The sequence below is a fragment of the Pomacea canaliculata genome, linkage group LG5 (assembly GCF_003073045.1).
Source record: "Pomacea canaliculata isolate SZHN2017 linkage group LG5, ASM307304v1, whole genome shotgun sequence".
Lineage (NCBI taxonomy): Eukaryota > Metazoa > Mollusca > Gastropoda > Architaenioglossa > Ampullariidae > Pomacea > Pomacea canaliculata.
The window spans coordinates 23295405-23316929 of NC_037594.1; the positions used below are offsets into that span (position 1 = coordinate 23295405).

The 21525-nt window shown below is 38.5% G+C and overlaps 1 protein-coding gene across 1 annotated transcript; it reads right to left on the bottom strand.

Annotated features, from left to right (window-relative positions):
- Positions 1-4489: 4489 nt before the first annotated feature.
- LOC112564335 (metal transporter CNNM4-like) lies at positions 4490-20473 on the bottom strand. The gene is made up of 6 exons (XM_025239059.1): positions 18880-20473; positions 16982-17125; positions 12793-12918; positions 12315-12479; positions 10840-10923; positions 4490-10538 (listed from the first exon to the last, which is right to left on the bottom strand). Exons 1-6 carry the CDS (start codon positions 20225-20227, stop codon positions 9673-9675), a joined length of 2733 nt encoding a protein of 910 aa, XP_025094844.1. The 5' UTR covers positions 20228-20473; the 3' UTR covers positions 4490-9672.
- Positions 20474-21525: the final 1052 nt, after the last annotated feature.

A 21525-nucleotide genomic window follows, 5' to 3' on the forward strand; every position in this document is an offset into this window, starting at 1 on the left:
ATTATGAAAAAAAATTTAAAAATTAATGCTGATATTTTGAATAAACAACAGTCTACCTACTCCGGCAGGGAAAATTAAAATGTACCCGATGCACAAGAAAACATTTCTATTTTACAGAATCAAGCTTATTAAGAGCTTGACTACATTTCTTTCACACATATTTCTACAATTCCAGTAAATCATTTTTGAAGGTTATCTTTGGTAACTCCTTCCCAGGTTTTGATTATTATTTTGTGGTCAAAAATTGAACCACTATATTAAACACATCTCATACATTGCATTTCCCAACTTTTTAACTCTTTAAGATGGTACTTTCTGCTGGTCAGTCCATAATATCGATATTTTTATAGTTCAGCCTTTTACTGTATATTGATAAATGTATGAAACAGTATACTTCGGAAAAATATACCCTGTTGGCTGATGTCGCCCAACAAACGGTACTAAAAGAAGAAGCAGTAGGAGTACATAGCTTTAGCTAATTGCTTCCATTTTGCTATGTGATTTTTGCTCATTGCATGATTGTATGGAACAGACGTTTGATTGATGTGTACCATAATCCTTAAATAAACAATTCAGATAATTATAGAATGATGAATATACGAGTGTACAGTTTTTTTTGTGCTCTGACGTTCATAATTGTCTGTTAAAGCTAAATCAACGATGCTTCTCAATCAACGATGCTTCTTTTGCGACATGGCTATCTTTGGAAAAAAATATTGACCAGATTATTAATGGCTAATTTAAGCAATTAAAGAATAGACTTTTCTCGCAATACAGTTAAAGTCTTACCAAAGTACAGTATGTTTGTTTTCTGAGATCTTTTCAAGTAACACCATTGGCAGCCTTGGTAGCAATTCTCTTGTGAGCAACTGTGGTTATGGTCGAGAGTTGTGGTTGTAGTCGAGAGTTGTGGTTGTAGTCGAGAGTTGTGGCTATGGTCGAGAGTTGTGGTATTAATAAAAGACAGTATCAGGTCACCCTGAGGAATAATGGCGGGAGCAAAAAGGCGAATGGTCGCTGTTGTGGTGCTATCATGAACGTTTGTGATGTAGTCGTATGTAAATAAAATGTCCAGGAACAAATGAGAAAAACAAAAAAAAAACAGGCGACAGTGTTGTCGATCTGCGCAAAGGCATCTGAAACCATCAAAGCGTGCGCGGATGGATAGGACAGAAGTGAGGGACATGATGGACACGTTGTCGGGATGTGCAGGGCTCTTCTCTCTAACAGCTGGAGCATCCAGCCCGACCTAAACATGCATGGATAGTCAGGATCGAGGGACACCAGCCCAAGGTTGGGAGAGAAAGATCCCGTGGCTAGGTAGAACCTTGATGACTTTTAAGGAAAAGGGAAGAGAGCGGGGGAGAGGGGGGTCACTTCCATTTATTTAGTGAAGATGGAGAGATGCAGACGACGAACTTCTCGTCTTTTTTCCTTCCCCTTCCACCCCACTTCCAAACCCCCTCCATCCATCATGCGTTGACAACAGTAATCTTAGCGACATTTGCCGACACTCGAACCTGCCAAAAACATGATGAACGGCGCTCAAAGGACTCGTTAGCTTTGCTGGCCACCTAGTCTCGCCCACACCAGAAAATCAGTCAGGCCACCTATTGATCTCTGAGCCCTTGCAGCACTCCATGCATATACATCCCCCACTCTCTCTCTCCCCCCACACACACTTTCTCGTCCCCACACACTCTAGGATGGTCTAGCGCATCTTGTCAGCCTTGTGGTCCCTAGTCGCCCAATCTATGTCCTCCGTCCTCCCAGGCTGCGTTTAACAAGGATGATAACCAGGAAGTCTTTAAAAAGCTTGCGCCAACATCGACAGTTTGTGGGTTTTTTGCGAACATCTCGTCTTCGTGAAACTAGTAAGAATGAGAAACTGCACTTTCCTCTCGTTCTGTAATTTCAAGAAAACCAATTGTCACCGCCATGATGATGATGATGGAACTGTTCTATGATACTGCGTCCTTCTCAGGCCATTCCCTTTCTCCGACATTATAAGAAGCCAGTGCAGCTTCAGTGGGAGCTCTTGCGAAGATTTTTATACCACGTGAAGAAAAGACACCGGCTTGGGATGTGGAAACGCGGGTTATCATTTCCACCAACAGCTGGAACATGAAGCCCAACCTGCACACTTAACCTGGAGCTTGTTAACAGCGACTGCAAGAAAGTTCAGTCTCACCTAACAGACTTGCCGGACTCCATAGAGGGTTGGGGAAGATAAGCCAGCGAGGGAGAGGAGATGGGCATCGCCCTCACGTAAAGCTAGCCCCGAGAAAAGTGAGGTCTCAAACATCTCACCTCCCAAACGACCTGGACAGGTTAGGGGACGACCTTTGCCTTTACGTTACCATTTTTACAGGAACATCGTCTTCCACCAGGGCAAAGAATTCAAAAGCCATTTGTAATGTTGTTTCACTGCCGCACAATGAAGATAGCTATGGACCCCTCATAGCAATGCGAGTTTAAAGTGTGACCAGCTAATTCCTGGTTAGTGCAAATGAAAATACATTTAGGTTTAGGCTAACCCTGACTCATCGAGGACGTCAGATTACGTTGAGGTTGAGGCTGACCCCAGTGTAGCGAGGGCGTCAAATTACACGTGCACTACCTCAGCGTCAAGTACCCCGTTCTTCCGACACAGAAAGCACTTGGCGGCCATGAGCGGGCCTGGATTGTTCTCAATTACAGGGTATGGCGCTCTTTAGAGCATCCCTGCTGGCGCCTCCCGCAGCCGAAAATAGAATTGATATTGGCTATAACAGAAATAAGATCGTGTGTGGCAGTCGGCCGTCGGATGTTGTGTATCACATAATGGATATATACATATACACACGAGTGTGTTTGCGCGCGTGTGCCGACGGTTAAAAGCTATCCACACCATTTGACTAATCCTCGCCAAACTATGGTAGGAGTAATCCTTGTGTAAAGTCGTTGGCAGTATTTGGGTGGGAAGTGGTGCTTCGGAATAAATTTATTTTTCTCGTTTTAAGGTGTAAGGGTTTGCACGAATAAAAGATGGAGAAGGGGCTGCTAATCACATCAAACTACGACGAATGTACCCTCTGCTGCGCAAAGCTTGAACAACCTAATTTAAGATGGTACCCTATGATAGAAGAGGAAAGACAGCGATAGACAGGGCTAGAGATGGGGAGAAGGGGAAGGGGGCGGGAGATTGATGCTTTACGCCGATCCACCAACTAAAGTTATATCATGGAAGAGCAGCCAGCCCTGTAAGTAGATGCCACATGGAGAGAAAGAGCTGCGTGCCCGAGACGACACCTGAACCAAGGACAGCCAATCTCTAGACAGACAGCGCGAGCTAGTCGCTTGCATGTTATTGCAATTGTTATCCTCCATTTCACTGTAACCGTCAGCGGCGACTCTCATCCCCACCCACTCCACCCGCACATACAGACTATATCCCTTTATCTGCTCCGCGTGAATGCACTGTGCACTGATTGTCTGTCAGGAGACGGGCCAGCAACTGGGTAACCCGAGCGGTGCACAGGAGCACATATATATCAATAAACTTTATATTTGAAGCACTGTGGCATAATAATGCATTACTCAAAGATATATGTATATAATATACTCATGTATATATTACAATCATTCATATATTTTGACTATATATATATACAGGAGTACATATACAATAATATATATATATTATGTACATGCATCCACTTGCGGTTGTATGTGGGCAAGGAGAAAGAATCGGCATTAAACAAGAATCCAGGATCCCTAACTGGTTGTTGTTAAAAAATGTGCTCGAAATGTAAAACCGAAAGCAAATGATTTAGCTTGGAAATGTACACACAGCACATCCACAAAAAATTACCATAAAATTACCTTTTCAATAAATTATCTTGATTGCGAATTTGGTGACATGAACCACGGAGCTTTTCTATAGAAGGTAGACGCGCATCTAGTTTCCCTCGCTCGCATCACCGACATCAAGACATTTGTGGCGAGGAGTCTGCCTGGTATCCACACTTGTCCAGAATTACAAATAGAGCAGGACTTTGAGGGAGATGTTTTCTATGGTATAGGTACAAGATGACCAAGCTAGAGGTGGCTGCAGGCCACCTAACTGTGTGTCATCTCTGCTGACTGGGAGGGGTGAGGGGGACCAGAAACCTTTAACTGGTTCTTTTAATCGTTACTCATCTCTATGCTCGAATTATGTTCTCATTCGCCTGATCATAGTGGTTACTACTCAGTTTAAAGTTTGCCGGGCGCGCGCACACACACCCTTTAATGCTGGCTGCTTGGTTAGTGCGCTACACATGCAGCTTTTCGCCATGCATGACAGCGCTCTGAAAATTCTGGTACCTTGATTAAACGGTATGTTATTGGTGACTGCAGAAACAGACACTATTGACTAACAGCCACTAGAAACATAAATGAATACTTGCCACTTCTCACTAGCCATTAGTGCATAATGGACAACAATGTAACAAAAACAAAGAAAAAGTATACTAGCAAAGGTGAGTTTATTTATCCCTAATGGTAAACTAATATCAATACATCGTAACAGATTCTATATGGTTCCTAAAATACAGCAAATGGACACTGATAGAAAAAAATCCACATTTCTAACAGCAGCCAATGCTTTTTTTTTTTTTGCATCATCCTCAGGGGGCTGTCACATAACAGGAACCATGCACTATGTGCAGCAGTAACAAGTTAGTTTCCTTTTCAAAAAATCCCCGAGAATGCATTCCCCACCCCAGCCCCAAAATATTACAACAATCTGTAAAGACATTTTTTGTGTACATCACTTCTTCACAGCCCTTTAGCTGAGGTAATGCACTACTTGACAAGCTAATGAAGAAACTGTGACTGGTTCCTGCAAGATTGTGGAGAAAGACCTGGTGTGCTGAGACTTATTTTCAGCTCATATTAATCTGTATCTTTCAAATCCCAAGTCAAACTTTCCATTCTTTCAGCTATTCCTGAGCTGGACGGAAGTGCTTGGTGTGGGAGTGGGGGAAAAGCTAAGAGGAGGGAATGATTGTGTCATTACAACACTGGTTACAGCCCTGTTGCATTACATCTGATTATATGTACAGTGACGGTAAGGCGCATGAAACAACTGCAAAGTACACTCAGGAATACGTCTGACTTTCCAAATAAATATCAATGCGCATATATTGTTAACCTTCTAACTCTTTGAGAATAGAAAAGTGTTGATGTACACATATCGCCTAGTCAAAGGATAACAAGAACTCAATGGATATTACTGGCCAGCCAGACAAAAGAAAGTGACAGTTTAACAGCACACTAAGCTTAGTGTAATACATAAGACTGGCACTTAAAACAAAGAGAATATTGGCTAGCTTTTTGTACCAAAATGATACCTCAAACTTTAAATTTCAAATTTTATACCAAAAAAAACCTAGCCAGTATACTTAGTATATGTTATTTGTAAACATCAAATATTGTGAACCTAAAAAAAAAGCAAAAATGCTGCAATACAGAGAGACTACAAAAGTTCAAACTAAAAAATGTACCATACAAAAAAAACCTCACAAAACCAGGTCTGTTTCAAAAAAGTGTACAAACACTGGAGATTTGTATTCATATGATTGTGCAGTGATGTAATCATAATCTGATATTATAACAATGATGTGCATCATACCATGGATCACAGATCACAATTTAGCCATTTTTATTTGCAACAAGCAGAAATTGAAAAAAAAAAATTAGATCAGTATCTCTGGATAATATTAATCTATGTTGCACACAATATAATTAGTGAAAACATCACACACACAATATGTGGGCCATAATCAAATGTTCCCTTCGATTTTCTTAATATTTCAGACAATAACATCTATTTTGGTACACAAACTGGAATCACTGACATGTGCTGCTAGTTAGGCTAGTTATAATTATTACAGTTTTTTTTAAAAGCTTACACAATGAAAACATCCATGATAAATAAGAAACTACAAAACAAAATACGCTTAACAAATTCCAAATCTTCGCAATCAACAGGAACGTAACTTCAGGGCAACAGTGCTGGTCCCTTAACTAAACATACGTTCTCTCTCTGGTACAAACTCAAAGTAGTGTGCTCGCACAGACAGACATACACAAACAAACCAACCAAAATGAACTGCATGCCAAATTACAACTGGTGCTGTGGGCTAGATTTTACGACTTTGAAATGATCAAAAAAACATTATTCCCTAAAACACTGTATTTTTTCATAAAAGAAAAATAATCAATCACTACCAGGAGTGGTGGAAATTTATCTAAAGGCAGTATCAGCTGATCTGCTCCATGTACCATATGACTTCACATTAAATTGTCTTTCTCATATATATAACAAATTCACAATTGTATCATTAAAAGAGTGATTCTTGAGTATTTCTCAACGTAAGTACTGTTCAATTGCATCTTGCATGAATGCTGAAACTTATATTTTTTCCCTGAAAACTGTTCCTCCAAGTTAAAATCACACATGCATAAATGTGCATGCACACACAAATGCATGCATGCACACAAGAAAACACACACACTCTAAAACATGCATGAACATATACACGCTAAAAGTGTCTTTCTCATTACTATTAGCATTTTGTAACAGTAAGTATAAGCACGAATGTATCTGGCAAAAATACTGTTTTTACCAGTTAATGAAAACCCTTAAGTCTGTTTTATCAAAATGCTGGTCAATGATAAGTGCTCAATGGGATAAAATTTGCAAGAAACACAATCCATATTAATACCGAATTCACAGCATCACCATTATTCTTTTCCCTTTATCATCATGTTAATCATGGCAATATCACATATGCCATAAATATCACAGAAGGTATGCATTTATTCTCAATAGGCTGTCCCCTGCGCTTAACACGTCCATAGAAGAACTGAAAAATGAGATAGATGAGACACAAAAACAAACCTTGAAAATGGAAGAAAATAAGCCTCTCACCACATTTATCTATGTATGTAAAGCGCAGTCAGTCTATGAGTAAAGCAAGTCTGAAACTTGGTCACTACATTTGTTATATGCAATTACACATGTTTTCAATATGGAACCAGAATAGCTTCACTGGACCCCTCTTCATTATTCCTAAACAATATAAGGAAAAACAGTGCACTCCTTCGTTATTACATGTTATGAACAACATTATTTGGGGATCCAACATTCAGTATAGCATATCTCTGGCAACCTGAATGTGCTGTAGTTTCCATGAACACACTCAGATGCAAATGACCTATGCAACGAGTGCATTTCAAGTCAGTCTTCTAATTTGTACAGCCTCAGATAGAAATACAGAGCAATGCTGTGGGCCCAGGCAAAAGATTGTGTCTAGCAAAGAAACTTTTGATTTTGACACACTTGCTGTGATTTTTAAATTTACTCCTTGTGCTTTCACCAAACAGATGCTGGGAAACCTGGACACCATAAAGACAGGGCTTTGTTTATACTTAATCAGTGACTTAAATTCAAACAGGATGTAAATCAGCTGGGTTACAAACTGCATCGAGTTCATTCTTGTAAAGAAGAGTATAGTATACCAGTCATAAACATCAAGCATTTGTGCTGTACCTCTTACAATTGCAGTTTAGGGAAATGACCCATACTATTTTTGATAGCCATTTGTCCCTAATAGACTCCTAAAAAAAAATTTCAAAATTAAAAGGATCACAGTTACTGAAATGTAATTACTGTTTGTAATTTTCTTGGATTTTTTTTTTAAATGGTGTGAGCATGTGTGGGAAAGGGGGTCACTTTATTCAATATGTTGCAAATGCACAACAGAAGTTTTACATTAGCAGCTTGACTGTGAACTTTCTAGTAATATTACAATAAGCTGCTTTTAAGAGAGTTCATCATTCATCACATTCTTAAACAAGACAGGCTATGTTGTAATGGAAATTTAGAGCAACTTTCTTTGAATGTTGTTACTGTTTTACACCATGCCAGCAAAGTTAGGCTATATCACACCAAGAACTTTTTTTTGAAAAACCAAACTACAAAAATAAGGGTGCCAAAAGAAAACAGCTTAGAAAAGCAAGACTAAAAATTATTTGTCCATTAGCTCCATTAGCTTATATTGTGAGAACTGGCATTATGCAAAAAATAAAAACCCAATTTATTTTTCGCTACTGCTGTAATAATTCCCTGAAAAGATTATACTATGTGGTAAATGATTTCATCTTGTGTTCATCCTCCCCTTCCCTTCATGAAATACTTTTTTTTAAATGTGCTTTATAGGTTCTGCAGATCACAAAGCAAATCCTTAAAAATCATCTTTCACAAAATATGCCATATGACAAAACAAATAGTTTAAATGTGCTTGAATATACTAACTTTGATTCTCATTTGAATTTTGAATTCACAACTGGATTATGACACAAATGTAAAAAAATATTGCTAGAGAATTGCTTGCAAAGGTTCACAAAAAAATTTAATCACAAATGTTTTGGAACCAGCTTCTATATTCCTTAGATAAATAAAACAGAGGTTTATGACTTAACTGTGATGCAAATAAATTATAAGAATGTTGTTTTAATGTCTGCTAGCATCTTCTGCTCCATGCATCATAGACAGGTGTTTTTGGCTGCAAGCCTAGTAAATGTTGAAGAAATTAGTGATCAATTCAATTCAAAAAGTAACAAATCTGCTGTTACTTTCTCCCGGTGTAAAGATGCAGGAAAAAACTAGACAATTAAAGACAAGGGAAAGAGTTAAATTCCTATTAATTTGCTGTTCCTTTTTGTCAGGTGCGCTCACATCAGCAAAGATTACTTGTAAAATGTAAATGCTGGAAATATCAATAAAGGTCGTCTGCTGGACATTAAGGATAAGAATTTTTATGATTTTCATTTTGGGAGATTTGCTTTGCCATTTTTGTCAACATATTTCTGAGTTATTTCGTTAGTACAAACACATATTTGAAGTATTTATTTTGACCAAAAAATGTCAAGAATTTTATAGATGGCACAAGCAGTAAAGGCCTCCCAAAGCATGTGCTCTTTGGTTTAGCAAGAAAGGATGATAGCTTTACATACTTGGGCCTGCCTCTTGGATGCAGTCTTTAAAAAAAACTATGCATGTAATATTCACATAAACAAATGTCAATACATAAAAAATTTATCCCTTTCAATTTCCACAGAACTGTTCAACAATTACAAGTATTAAAAATAGACATTCACAAAGATAAGAAAATTCACAAGTCCTGTATGCTACACTCAGTTTCAACTAAAAATCAGTAAAGGGAACTAATCGATTATTTGGTATGCTTGCACCTACTTCCCTTTATCTGGTGATTAAAACTGCTTTACTTTAAGGTAAACTCAAGCCAACTGTCATTTACCTTTGATGTCTTTTTATTTGATGTTAAGAAAAAACTTCTAACATAATCAAATGGGTTCATCACTCCCTTCCAATTATAAAAACCTGCCTGCTCCTCTAAAATGAGCAATTCGGAAATAATGTCTCCCTGTGAAAAAAAAAAAAAAAACAACAACAAAACAGAAGAAATGATATTTCTTTACACAAACTACAGTCAACTTCAAAATATTCTCACTTAACCTTGTTAGTGATCATCAAAACTTTATATGTCAATATTTATTGTTAGTAATTACACATACACCCATATATGCAAAAAATCTTTATCCTTTGCAACTCTGTCAGTACTATAACTTTACATTATTGCTTGAAATCCCTGAAGCATCCTTTTCTCTGCCAAAGAGAGGAACTTTCTCTTCCTCGTCCACCCAAACTGTGACTGGTTCATGAGCTGATGTCTTTGGTCCCATTAAAGGAACTTTATCATCAACAGTAGCCTTCCCAAGATCTGTCCCTTCATCTGATGATTCTGAATCTGCAGACTTAAAGGCCTCTCCTGTGGCATTCCAGTTCTGTTGAAGATTATCAGTGTCAGAGTGCATGGAGCTATCATGCATTTCACCCACAGATGCGGTTTCTGAAGCCAGTGGCATTACAGAAACAGATGGGAGTTTATCACTGTTAGAAGAGCCTGGTGTTTCAACAACTGGCACATGTTCTCCATGCGAGCTGCTGTCACTGAGATGGAAGATATCGCTAACATTGTTCGAAGTTGCATTTCTGCCTGGAAGTGATTCCTGACTTCCTTTAGAAGAACGATCCTCTAGATCCCCCATTTTGAGATGTCGTGGATGTGCCATACTGGCATTATGAACATCTATTTTATCTCTGAGCAGTCCACGTTTCTGTACCACTTCTAGCAAGCCATGGCTTGTTTCAGCAATGTCAGACATGCCAGCAGAACTGTTGTTGCGTGAAATGGTATCACATGCTAATGTGCGATGCCATTCCTTATGAAATGCCTCCTCATGCTCCGTACCACCAGCTGATGCTGATATAATCAATGATGTACGCCGAGCAGCCAGGTAGTGAACACGTCGGATGCGCAGGAACTCCACTGGTGTGAGGGGAGATAATGAAAAGTCTGGTATATAAGGAGGCAACTTGCGTAAACTGATATCTTTTACTTGCTCCAGTTTCAAATCCTTCAAACCTAGGAGAGAGAGCAAGAAATGAAATTATCAAGTGGGATGGAAGGAAGAGCTTTGTAGACAATATTTCTAATAAGGTTTTACTTCTGTTTATTTTATCAAGCTTCCACCACTTCAGCTGATTTTAAAGATCCAAGACTAGTATAATACAACCACTACATACACAAAGGGAACAAATATCCTTTTTGTACAATTCACATTTCTTTATGACACTATAATATACTAGTCATCAGTGGCAAATATAACATATTATCATTATGTCATTAAATATGATACAAAAAGCAGTAAAGCAAAACTACTCACACTCAAGGCAGTCTGTTCCAAAGTAACTGAAAGGTCCACTCTCTAACACCAGATTCTCTTTTCCAATCTTCACCTCTACATGACCTAAACAGTATCACAGAAAAATACTTTGGTACCATTTAACAATCATCAAATCTATCTTAAACTGTACTACTTAATGCACCTTTAAAATATTTTTGTGCACCAGTGCAACAAAAATATTCAGACAAAAAAAAAAGCTTACCTGAAACCAACCCATTAAAACAGACTGTTCAAACAATAAGTAACACCTTAATACATAACATAAATGAAGCTGACTATGAAAATAATATGTGTGCACATATGTATATCTCTGCACATGCTTTCAGAAGATTTTTATGGAGATGCCATTTGTCTGATCGTAATCAAATTTTACAGAAAATTTTAGGTTGGTTGTTTGTTATGTTTTTTTACAATGGGAAAGTCACTGACTATGGTTCATATATTTTGCTGTCATGGATAGATGCTTAAATGTTAATTTTACCTGCTATAAGCTGTTACCAGTGGCTCAAAAGTGTTTTAAAAAATCTACTTGTACTATGCAGAGCATATTTTGACATCAATGTCATTTTACATGTGAGAGAGAGAAATACAGCCAACACTAGCTTCTCTCCTTTCACAAGAAACAGTCAGTCCCTCACTACCCTTTGACCTAATCTGCGATGCCTGATAACCCTTGCTAGTAGGTATAAAAAGCAACCTTTTGGTTCACTAGATGATCCACAAATGGCATACATAGCTTCTTGCCATTATCTGTACCAGCCATTTTCTTGCTCAGAAATATAAAAATCCCTCCTCGTATGTTTCAAACTTTAGATTAAAACAGTGGAAAACAGGGTGTGACACAAACTATATAAATATGAGATCTTGCTCTGACAGTGGTAATGCAACAATGCAAACATATACTGAAATCATTTGCTTCTGACTTCTGGGTTTTTTCTACTGCATCATCAAAATCCTACTCAAATATGTAAAATGAATCTAATTTAACTGTCACTAGGAAATATAGCTCCCTAGTTGAACTCTGAAAATGAACCAGGCCTGCATATCTACTGTGAATCTGAAGGATTCAGCCAACACAAAATAAATAGCAGGCAATGTTATCATGTTTGCAGAAGTGATAAAAGCTCCATGCTGTAAACAAAGCTGTAGCAGATAAGGAAATCCCTATGGGTCAGTCACTAACAATTCATCCCTCTGATAACCTTCACAAGACCATCTGCCAAATAAGGGCATTTTATTACCATGAATAATAGTTGACAACACCTCAAAGCTCATTCCCTGCTTATCCATATTAGATATGATTAACTGCAGGAAGCAAGATCAACAATAACAAGCTAGCAAACACTGAGACATAATAAATGCATATATTAAATGATCTTGATGTATGTGAATGCATTTTAATACCTTGTTCACTGTCATCATTTTTAAAATGCTACATGACTGCAAAAACTTACCTTCCAAAATAAGCACAAAATAGTCACATTCTTTTCCACACTCATAAATATAGTTTTTCTTCTCTGAATCAGCTGTCTCTGGGTTCATGGTCTGTACAATGTTTTGCCTTATGAGCTGCTTTAGCACACTCCTTGAAATATACTGCTCTTTAAATGGTTCCACTCCTGCAGAGAAAAAAAAATCCTCCCAAAATCAGTAGTATCAGACTTAAGTCTTTTAATGTGCACCCATTCTATCTTGCCAAGATAGAACAAGCTCATCTCGCCAGTCAAGCAGATAACAAACTAGCAAAGCCTAAGGATTGCAAATTTTATATCTTTAACAGCAACCGACTCATCAGAAATTATAAAACCAACAATGTAAAGGACACAGACTAAATAAAATACCCCATCCCTCACAAAATGTAGACAATTAAAAAATTATTTGTGCTGTGACACAAAACTGTCACATTTCATTGTTCTAATATTCCATGCTCACCTGTGGAGAGGTACTGAAAAGCAGCAAAAGCAACCTGCTGGGAAATTCTTATCTGCTCCTGTTTCTGATCAAAGACATTGTAGTCTAGCTTCTCTCGTTTGCGTGGCTTTTTCCTACGGTTGTCAGCTGAAAGGAGAAATAAAATAACTTCACCTACTGAAACCATACAAACAAACCATTAACACGGGCTAGGCTATTAGTGAAGTAGCCAATTTAAAGAATTATCTTTAAAGCAAAAATGTCTAAGTTTAGTAACTGACCATCTTGGAAGCGAAGGGGAAATGTGTGATAAGTAGCATTTCAAATGGGCCTTTAAAATGTAAACTAAAAGTGATAATACTGCATATATTTGTCTGAAAGCCACTGTCTTATCCTTCAGTGAAATACTAATACTGAAAAACGTTATTTCAACTGAGCAAAGATATACAATAACCTTCGGTTTTTTTGTGTAGGTTTTTTTTTGGGGGGGAATGGGGGAATGCACAAAAGTAGGTAGAGTGAAAGATGGAGAAAACAGAAGGGTACAACCGTGTGCAAATTGATGTTTGTAATTTTTAAGTATGGATTGTAAACTTGAAAAGAAAACGTTTAGGACAGGCCATTGTTTGCTAGCTACGCTGATGTACTTAAACTGTGCGTTTCATTACGGTGACCAATTTAGGCGGAACAGTCCTGCCTTTGGCTACGTGTTCCGCCTGTTCATAAAATGTCCGGGGGGGGGGGGGAGAGGAACGCCAATGTCCCACTTGCATCTGATTAGCGTACATTGATTCGCATCCGTGACATTGGTTTTGGTTTTGCCTATCGCCGTTTCATTAATAATTTCAAATTTTTCTTCTCGTTTACAGCCTTTCGGCGATTCCTAGTCAGAGGAAATGCCCAACCCCGCTTTTCATTCTTTGTCGGTGACGACACTATGATCGGCACGCGTCCCGCTTTTGCTGTCGAAACGTCTGGTTACGTTAGTTTTATATATATATATGTAAAACTTTTCATCTTCGTGGTCATCATCTACGTGTAAAACGGAAGTCTTGCAAATGAAAGATCGCGTGAAGCCAAAATTCAATACCAACTAAAGCAATAGAACTAGTCCCCCAACTTATCCGCCCGTCAAGTGAGTCGACACTGCAGGCGTGTATGCAATGCCAACCTTTTCGTGGCTAGCTATAAAGTGACGTATCTCGCCCCAAACCTCTCCTTCGCCAAACAATGGGATTTCTTGCAACGACCAAGCGGAAAGTTCAACAGGAAACATCCGCTGAACTCATGATGTCCTTTTACTCTCTGCAGTTGACACAATGATAGCGTGCAGCTGACGACTTTAGCTTGTCTCCAATACGTCACGTCTGCGTGACGTGTATGGATAGCGCCACCTGTACACAGCTGTGTTACCACGTCACCCCAAGCTAAGTTCTTCCCATTAATGTAGTTTAGCTTTCGTCCCCATCACGTAATCTTTCGGCACCTAGCCTGAACGAGCTCAAGGAGACGAAAAACATGCTTTCTATGCTTCTGACGCGTGATGAACATTTCCCACCCACGTGCACGCTGAACTGGTCAATAAGTTCCATGAAGATGTGGAACTGCGCATTTCTTAGTAAACTTGAAAAACAGGTTTCAGTCACAGAAGCGTGAATTTTTTGTCTTATCTACATATCCTGTGTGATCGATCTCGAGTAATTGCAGATCTTTTCCCCCACTTCAATAGAAGGAGACAGTTTGCAGCCGGCCAAGCAAACGTCACACGACATAAAACGCCAGATGTGTGCCATGCGAGGTCAGGCCTTTCGCGAACTCACACAACCGTAACACTTTTTCGTCCTCATATCGTGGACAGCTCTGACAAACGGCCGGGCGACAGAAGCTGGTTCTGTCGAGGTTAGTCATGCACGAGCCTGTCAGTCCAAAGAGTTTTCTTGCTGTGCAAGTCTCGTTGGATACAAACTCTCTCTGCACATAGATCCTGGCGATAGCAAACTGCAATAAATATCAATAATGATATATTTTATTGATATTTAAGCATGCAATTCATTATTAATACTTCTGGCTCGTGTGCTAAAACCGGAACAGACAAAACTCGTGGCATGAACTTTTTTCATAGCAAGGTCCTCATGCTGTGAAAGAAAATGTTGAAAGAAAGGTAAAAAGCGTGTGCAGACATGCTGGTCTCTTGTGTGCCTACATATGAATAATGTAAAGTCAATGCTTTTCATTTTGTCCCAGTTTCATTTTTAACCATGCATATCTCCAGAAGAATGTAGCTGCTATTGCACAATTCCAGTCCAGACAGGTGATAGGAGTGGACTGATTGACAACTAGTTCTATACTTACTAGAACTGGTAGAAGTATCTTTTTCATTCCTTTACTCCCTTAAAGCTTCAATACATTTGTACAGAAATAAATATACTGACAACAAAAATGCAGAGTTCCTAAGAAAGCCAACATTTATACCAATGTTTACAGCCAATATTTACACATTACTTCACCTTATCAATCAAAAAATAATATTCATACAGTCAGTGCACAATATAGCAGCACATCTGTGTTTTGCAGTGAAAATAATCAGGAAGAAATCCTCTGATTCACTGAAACAAGTGGAATGTCACCATCTGCCTCACCAGAAAAATGTTTAAACAGGATAATGTAAAAATACCTAATTCCTACAATAAAATTACCTCTACAGACATTGCAATACAAAGAAAAAAACAGCTCATGACAATGACAATGATGCATGTAATAAGTAACCGCAATATTTTTTCTGTAAATTTAAGTAGTGACTAAACCAGCAAATGGTGATATGACTGGGCAGATGGTGCATATGTTTGGTGTACTTTCTTTTTAACGGAGTGCATGATAGGCATTGTGTCCAAAACATCCACTTATTTCATGCATATTTATATAAAAAATATGGTTGACCCTCCCCAAATGAGCATTAACCTGAAAGGTGCAAGAGATCGATATACCCTACACTCTTAAAATGGAATGATTTGGACCCTGCCTGTGGTAGCTACCAATCAATAATGGATGTGGCAAACATTTTGTTTGGGGGAATGGGGGGTGTAGGCGGTCTGCGCTGGCCTGATGCCATTAGCCCATAGACTGGAAAACATCAATGACGCAGACAGAATTCCACAGTGGTAAACACTGCCATAGCATTTTTGGCAGTCATCAGCCAGAACACCAGCGCCCAGGTCCATGCCATATTTGTCACTTTCCAGTGACAAGATAAAAAGTGTCATCCATCTCCTCTTAATGTGAGCGCAGGCATGAATGCCTTGTACACTTTAATGTACTTCCTTAAGTTTTTTATATTTTTTCCTAACACTCAAGGAAATAGTCACCAATCTGAATGCTGAAAATTTACACTACAGTTTACACAAGGATACTTGAAGATACTTTAACTTGAGGATACCCAGGTTCTTTAGTTTTATACTAAAATCTTATTAACAAATGCACAAGCATTCTAGGGTCTTTAGGTCTTTTGAGTAAGTCACACAGGCTTGTACAGATGCTGCAACTTTTTTCTAGTTACAGTTAAAAGTAAGCTTCTCAATTATAATGTTCAAGTTTATTCAGTACACTTTAACTTAAAACAGTCATCAAGTTTTAGGTAATAAGAGCCCAGGGTGAGATCACGCTTGAACTCACGCGTACATGTAGGTGTGCACAACTCAAACATGCATACCATCTCCTCCCAGTAGGAGTTAAATCCCAAGCAATTAAATCTACCTGCATATACCCAAAGTGAGAAAAATAATGCCTGGTTGTTGGGGGGATTAAAAAAGCCTCGTTACTCCCACCCCCACACAAAAATTTCAATGATTATTCATGGAAAGGGTCTTCCTTAATCAGCTATCGCTATCAACTAGAACAGAGGAAAAAAACTAATGACAATGGGGCATTTTGCAAAATGCACATGAACTATTAGATATATTTTGACAAGAAAATATAATTTTTCTTATTTTTGCATATGAACCAGAACTTCTTTAAAGCAATGGACTGTTATTGCTATATTCAAGTTTGAAAGATAAATTCTTGAAACTCAAAAATCTGTATGGAGGCAAAAATGGCTCCTTAATATAGAAAGCATGCACATGTGTTCAGATACTTGTGCTTGCATGCTGTCAGCAACTAAAAGCAATTTGTAGCCAATACAAAATTTTAAAAAAAGGAAAAAATGAACACTTACTCAGCATATCCGTCTCATCAATGATTTCTGACTGTATGATTTCTTCAATGACATCCTCCAGTGTAACAACACCTATATTTTCAAAGTATGGATCTGTGTCTTTATCATTGTGCAAACGCTGCACAATGGCCATATGTGAGTTACCTGTAAAATGTACATCCAACATATGAAGTTAATTTCAAACAAAAATACCTAATTCTCACAAAAATAACAATAATTATTAAAGTTAACATATAAAGTAAATCCTTGCTTTGAAGCTTTCTCCAGATAGCAACTGTGCATCTCATCAGCAAATAGACAACAGTTACATGCTGTGACTCAGAAAAAGTGAACCATATAGTTTGCTGCTCTTTGATCACAAGAAAACCTTTACCACAGCACTAACCAGCATAGTTCTTAGTACTTCAAATGGGTGGTGTTCTTTTGGAAACTATTACAGAAAATTAGTTGAAGCTTTCAAACAAACTGATGGCAGAACACAATGAAAAAGAATCTGATATTATTTCTATAATATTTATCAATACACATAACTTGTACCACCTGATACAGGGTTCCCAGGGATCAGAGATGGTGCCAAGTAAGGACTTTGTAAGGACCTTAATGCATTTGTATGGACCTAAATGAGTCATCAGTGCTTAAGTTTTTCTCATGTATGGTCGGAAAGAGGTATTATACTTTGGTCTTCTCTATGTTCTGAAATACATGTATTACTATTCTAGTAATCAATAATCAAAGATGACAGTTTCTTAGCTAGGGCCAGTAGTCTATCAACCCTGAAGCCAAGTTTTCTCATGCTCAGATTGACATGGTTAGAACTGTTGCATATATCAACCTGCACAAGTTGGAGGGCAGTTTCACATCTATTAAGTACATCTGACTTGGCAATTACGAAAGTACTCCGTAACACAAACACGTGTATCTTCCAGAAATACTATCATGCACTTCTTGTGTCTATCAGTAAGCATGTGCTTCTTCAAAACACTTTTGCCCATTGACGAAAGATTCAAGGATATTCCGGAGATTCAAGGATATTGAATGCATGATTTATCAATCAGTCTTTATATTTTTCTTCCTTTTGCCAGTTCTCCTGAAAAGAACACTTTCCCAGCATTTTTAGAATCGTCAACAAGACAAAGAAATGTGGGCATCCGTCAAGACTAAAATCTCATGAAATATAAGTAAAGTTCTCATTGCGAATGAGATTTGGCAGTCATGTGTTTAAAACAGCGGTGAGGCAAAGAATCATCTATATTTTGCGCCAAAGTCGGCTCCGAAAACAAATTTGTGGATTTATAAGAGGCATGAAAAATAAATCTGTGGTAATATTTTATCGATATAAGGACTTGTAAAGGTCACAGAGAAAATGTAAGGACGTATGTGAGGAATTGTAAGGACTGCATGGCAAATATAAGGACTTTTAAGGCCTTACGGCGAAAGTTCTCTACGTGAGGTCTTGTAAGGATAGGTAAGGACCCTGCGAACCCTGCAGATAAGAACTGTCTATTGATTCATATGCAAGTCATACTTTAAAACTGGTGGTTGTCATACTTGAATGACACATCTAAAGTAGACAAAACCATGGTAAGATTTCTATCATGAGCCTACCATGGTTTGTGAAAATCAAAAGTCTCCTTTAAAGTATACTATTAAGACAATAATTAATATATTTACTGGCTGCATTAAATTACTGACAATAGAAGGAAGCTGAAATGTTGGATATTCTTTAGTTTTTACAAAGAAGACAGTTAATATTTCTATTTCTCAAAGGTCTGTCTAATTTACTTAACTTTACACTGGCACACATGCACCAAATTTACACAAGGCTGCGCCAATAACAAATTCAAAGAAAACAATACAGAACTGCACACAAACTAGATAAAATGGTTTTGCATTATTACCTTGAAGGAAATCTTGTAGCATTGAATCCAACTTTACATCATAATCAACAAACAATGGTCTGTGATCATAAAATTTGCACACAGTTTTCAAGGGTGTATTATCATCAGGATCTATTAGTGCCAAATCCTTTGTGTTTAGAAGATGAACTATGTTGGTTTTATCACCATCATAAACAGGCACACGAGTGTACCCATACTTCAGAATCTCTGACATAGTCTCAAAGTCCAAAATGGTATTGATGTCAAGCATGAATACATCCTCCATCTTGGTCATGACATCTTCCACACGTTTGTTGGCAAGCTGAAGAGCGCCTGAAATAATGTTGGCCTCATCACTCTGAAGAACTTTGTGATCTGCTGTCATTCTGATTAATTCTTGCAGTTTTTCTTTGTCATAAACTTGTCCAATTTCCTCACCCAGAATCCTGTCCAGAATCAAACTAATCGGGAATGACAATGGAAACGTCACAATCATAAAAAATCGTGTAATAAACGAAGTTCGGGCTCCGATTGCCAGCCCGTGGCGAGAACAAATAGCCTGTGGAATTATTTCACCAAAGAGAACAATGCACAGTGTTGAAGCTACAACTGCAATCACACCATTAGACATTTCGTCCATCAAGATTGTCGCAGTACTGTTTACCATAACATTGCCTAACAAAAGTGTACACAACAAAAAATTGCCCCTTTTTCTAAGTGGTGTGATAAGTTTTGCGTACTTTTTCTCAGCTGGCGAGCCACACTTTTCAATGATTTTTAACTCTGTTTTATCCAGCGCCATGAGTCCCAGATTAAGACCACTGAACAGACCTGAGAGGCATAGCAGTATTATAACAACAATTATCTGTAACCATATGGGCATCAACGTTCCACTCTCTTCTTTCTCTTTAATAGCTATTCGCAACCACGCATCACTGCCTTGGTGTACCCAAGATGAAGACGTCCCTTGATCACCAACTTTCACACATATGTAATAGTAAGTTTCTCCAGGATCTGGGTAGTCAAGTGTTATGTCAAATGCTGCTAATGTTTTATCTGCACTTGCTGAAGATGCGAAAAAAGTCCGAAGCCGCTTTACGTTGCTGCAGTCTTCATTCTTAGACATGTCTGTTGGCGTAAAAGAAATTTCAGTTTTGTTAACAATGTTAACTCCCACGACAGTGATTGTTTGAGAAACAGACGGAGAAAGTGTCAGTGTTCCCAAATGATCTCGAGAAGATGAATCTCCACTCGAAACAATAGCTAAAATAGCAGTTGCACTGCTATTTCCGGCTGTAGTCGAAGACATCATAATTGAAATCAATGCGAAGAGAGCCGAAATAGCCTGTGTGTACAGCTGAGCGGCCATGTTAAAAATCCGAGTACGCCGGATGTCAGGCTACAGGATGCCTCGGTTAGCCCCGTCCCTTTCCGGACGTAAAGGAAAACATTTTAAAAAATGAATGTTTGAATCTCCTCCCTTGTGTATCTGCATAATTTCTTCTTTTTTTATTACATCTATTCGTAGCACAAACAACTTTTAAAAAATGGCATTCAAAATTGTGGCTTCTTCGACCCCTTGCCTTAGCAACCAATGAAACATCGATCCCCGCCTGGATTTTTTTTTTTTTCTCCATAGACGTGGATAGGTGGATTGCTGTCTGTCTGCCAAGACCAACGCGCAGCCTCTTGCAAAGTGATCCGCTGTCAGTCTCGACGAGCCGTCACAAAGAATGTGAGTAAACCGGAAGCTTTGTCATCCCATGCCTCGTTTTAGCAGTTAACTGAAGAAAAAAAAAATCGTCTGCCAGCAGTCCAGGGATATTCGTGATTTTTCTGTTGTCGTTCGCCTATTTTTTGTCACATCTGAAGGCCAGCTTTCGAGATAAAACTGGCAGTCATCTGTAAAGCATCCACAAGTCAGTAGAGCTTGGTACCGAGGGGCATCGGTGACGATAGTTCATGAAGGAACCTATACAGTATATAATACACTCAAAAGCTTGTAGGAACATATATGGTTCGTGGTTTCTTATGCATCTCCACAGAAGTTGGGGATGACACCAGATGTAGCTTAAGTGGTGTAAAAGTGGTGCTTTAGTCTGTAATGTCCTATCATGCTGATAGTTTTATCTTATCCATCCTAGCATTTTCTTGAATCAGCATCAACACTTTTATCTCAGTCTTTCGTCAACTAGAACACACTGCATGCTGATCCAGTGAACCAGTTCAAGACATCAGTCAAGGTCGTCCCATAACCCCGTCCCCTTTTGTTTTAGGTCTTAGTGGTAGGGTGAGACCATGGTGGTAGGGTGAGACCATGCACACTTTGGAGGGAGAGGATACAACTGGTTATAAAGCACTGATGTCCGAACCCAGATAAGGTACACCATCAGTACGATACCCGTGTAGCACGTACAGTGAAAATCTCCAAGTCGACCCTGCTTGCGGGACATTTGACTCCATATAGCAGGGGTGAGGAACGTTTTGCCCGCGAAATCATATTTGATCTGGCCCTCCAAGGCATCAGCAGATTTTATTCAATCTAAAAACTATTTTCATAGCAAGATAAACGTATATTTAAGTCAATAACAATGTGAATTTCGAGGGACAAGCAATGATCGAATTAACGTTATTTTCAAGATAGAAGGACATATATGAGTACATAAG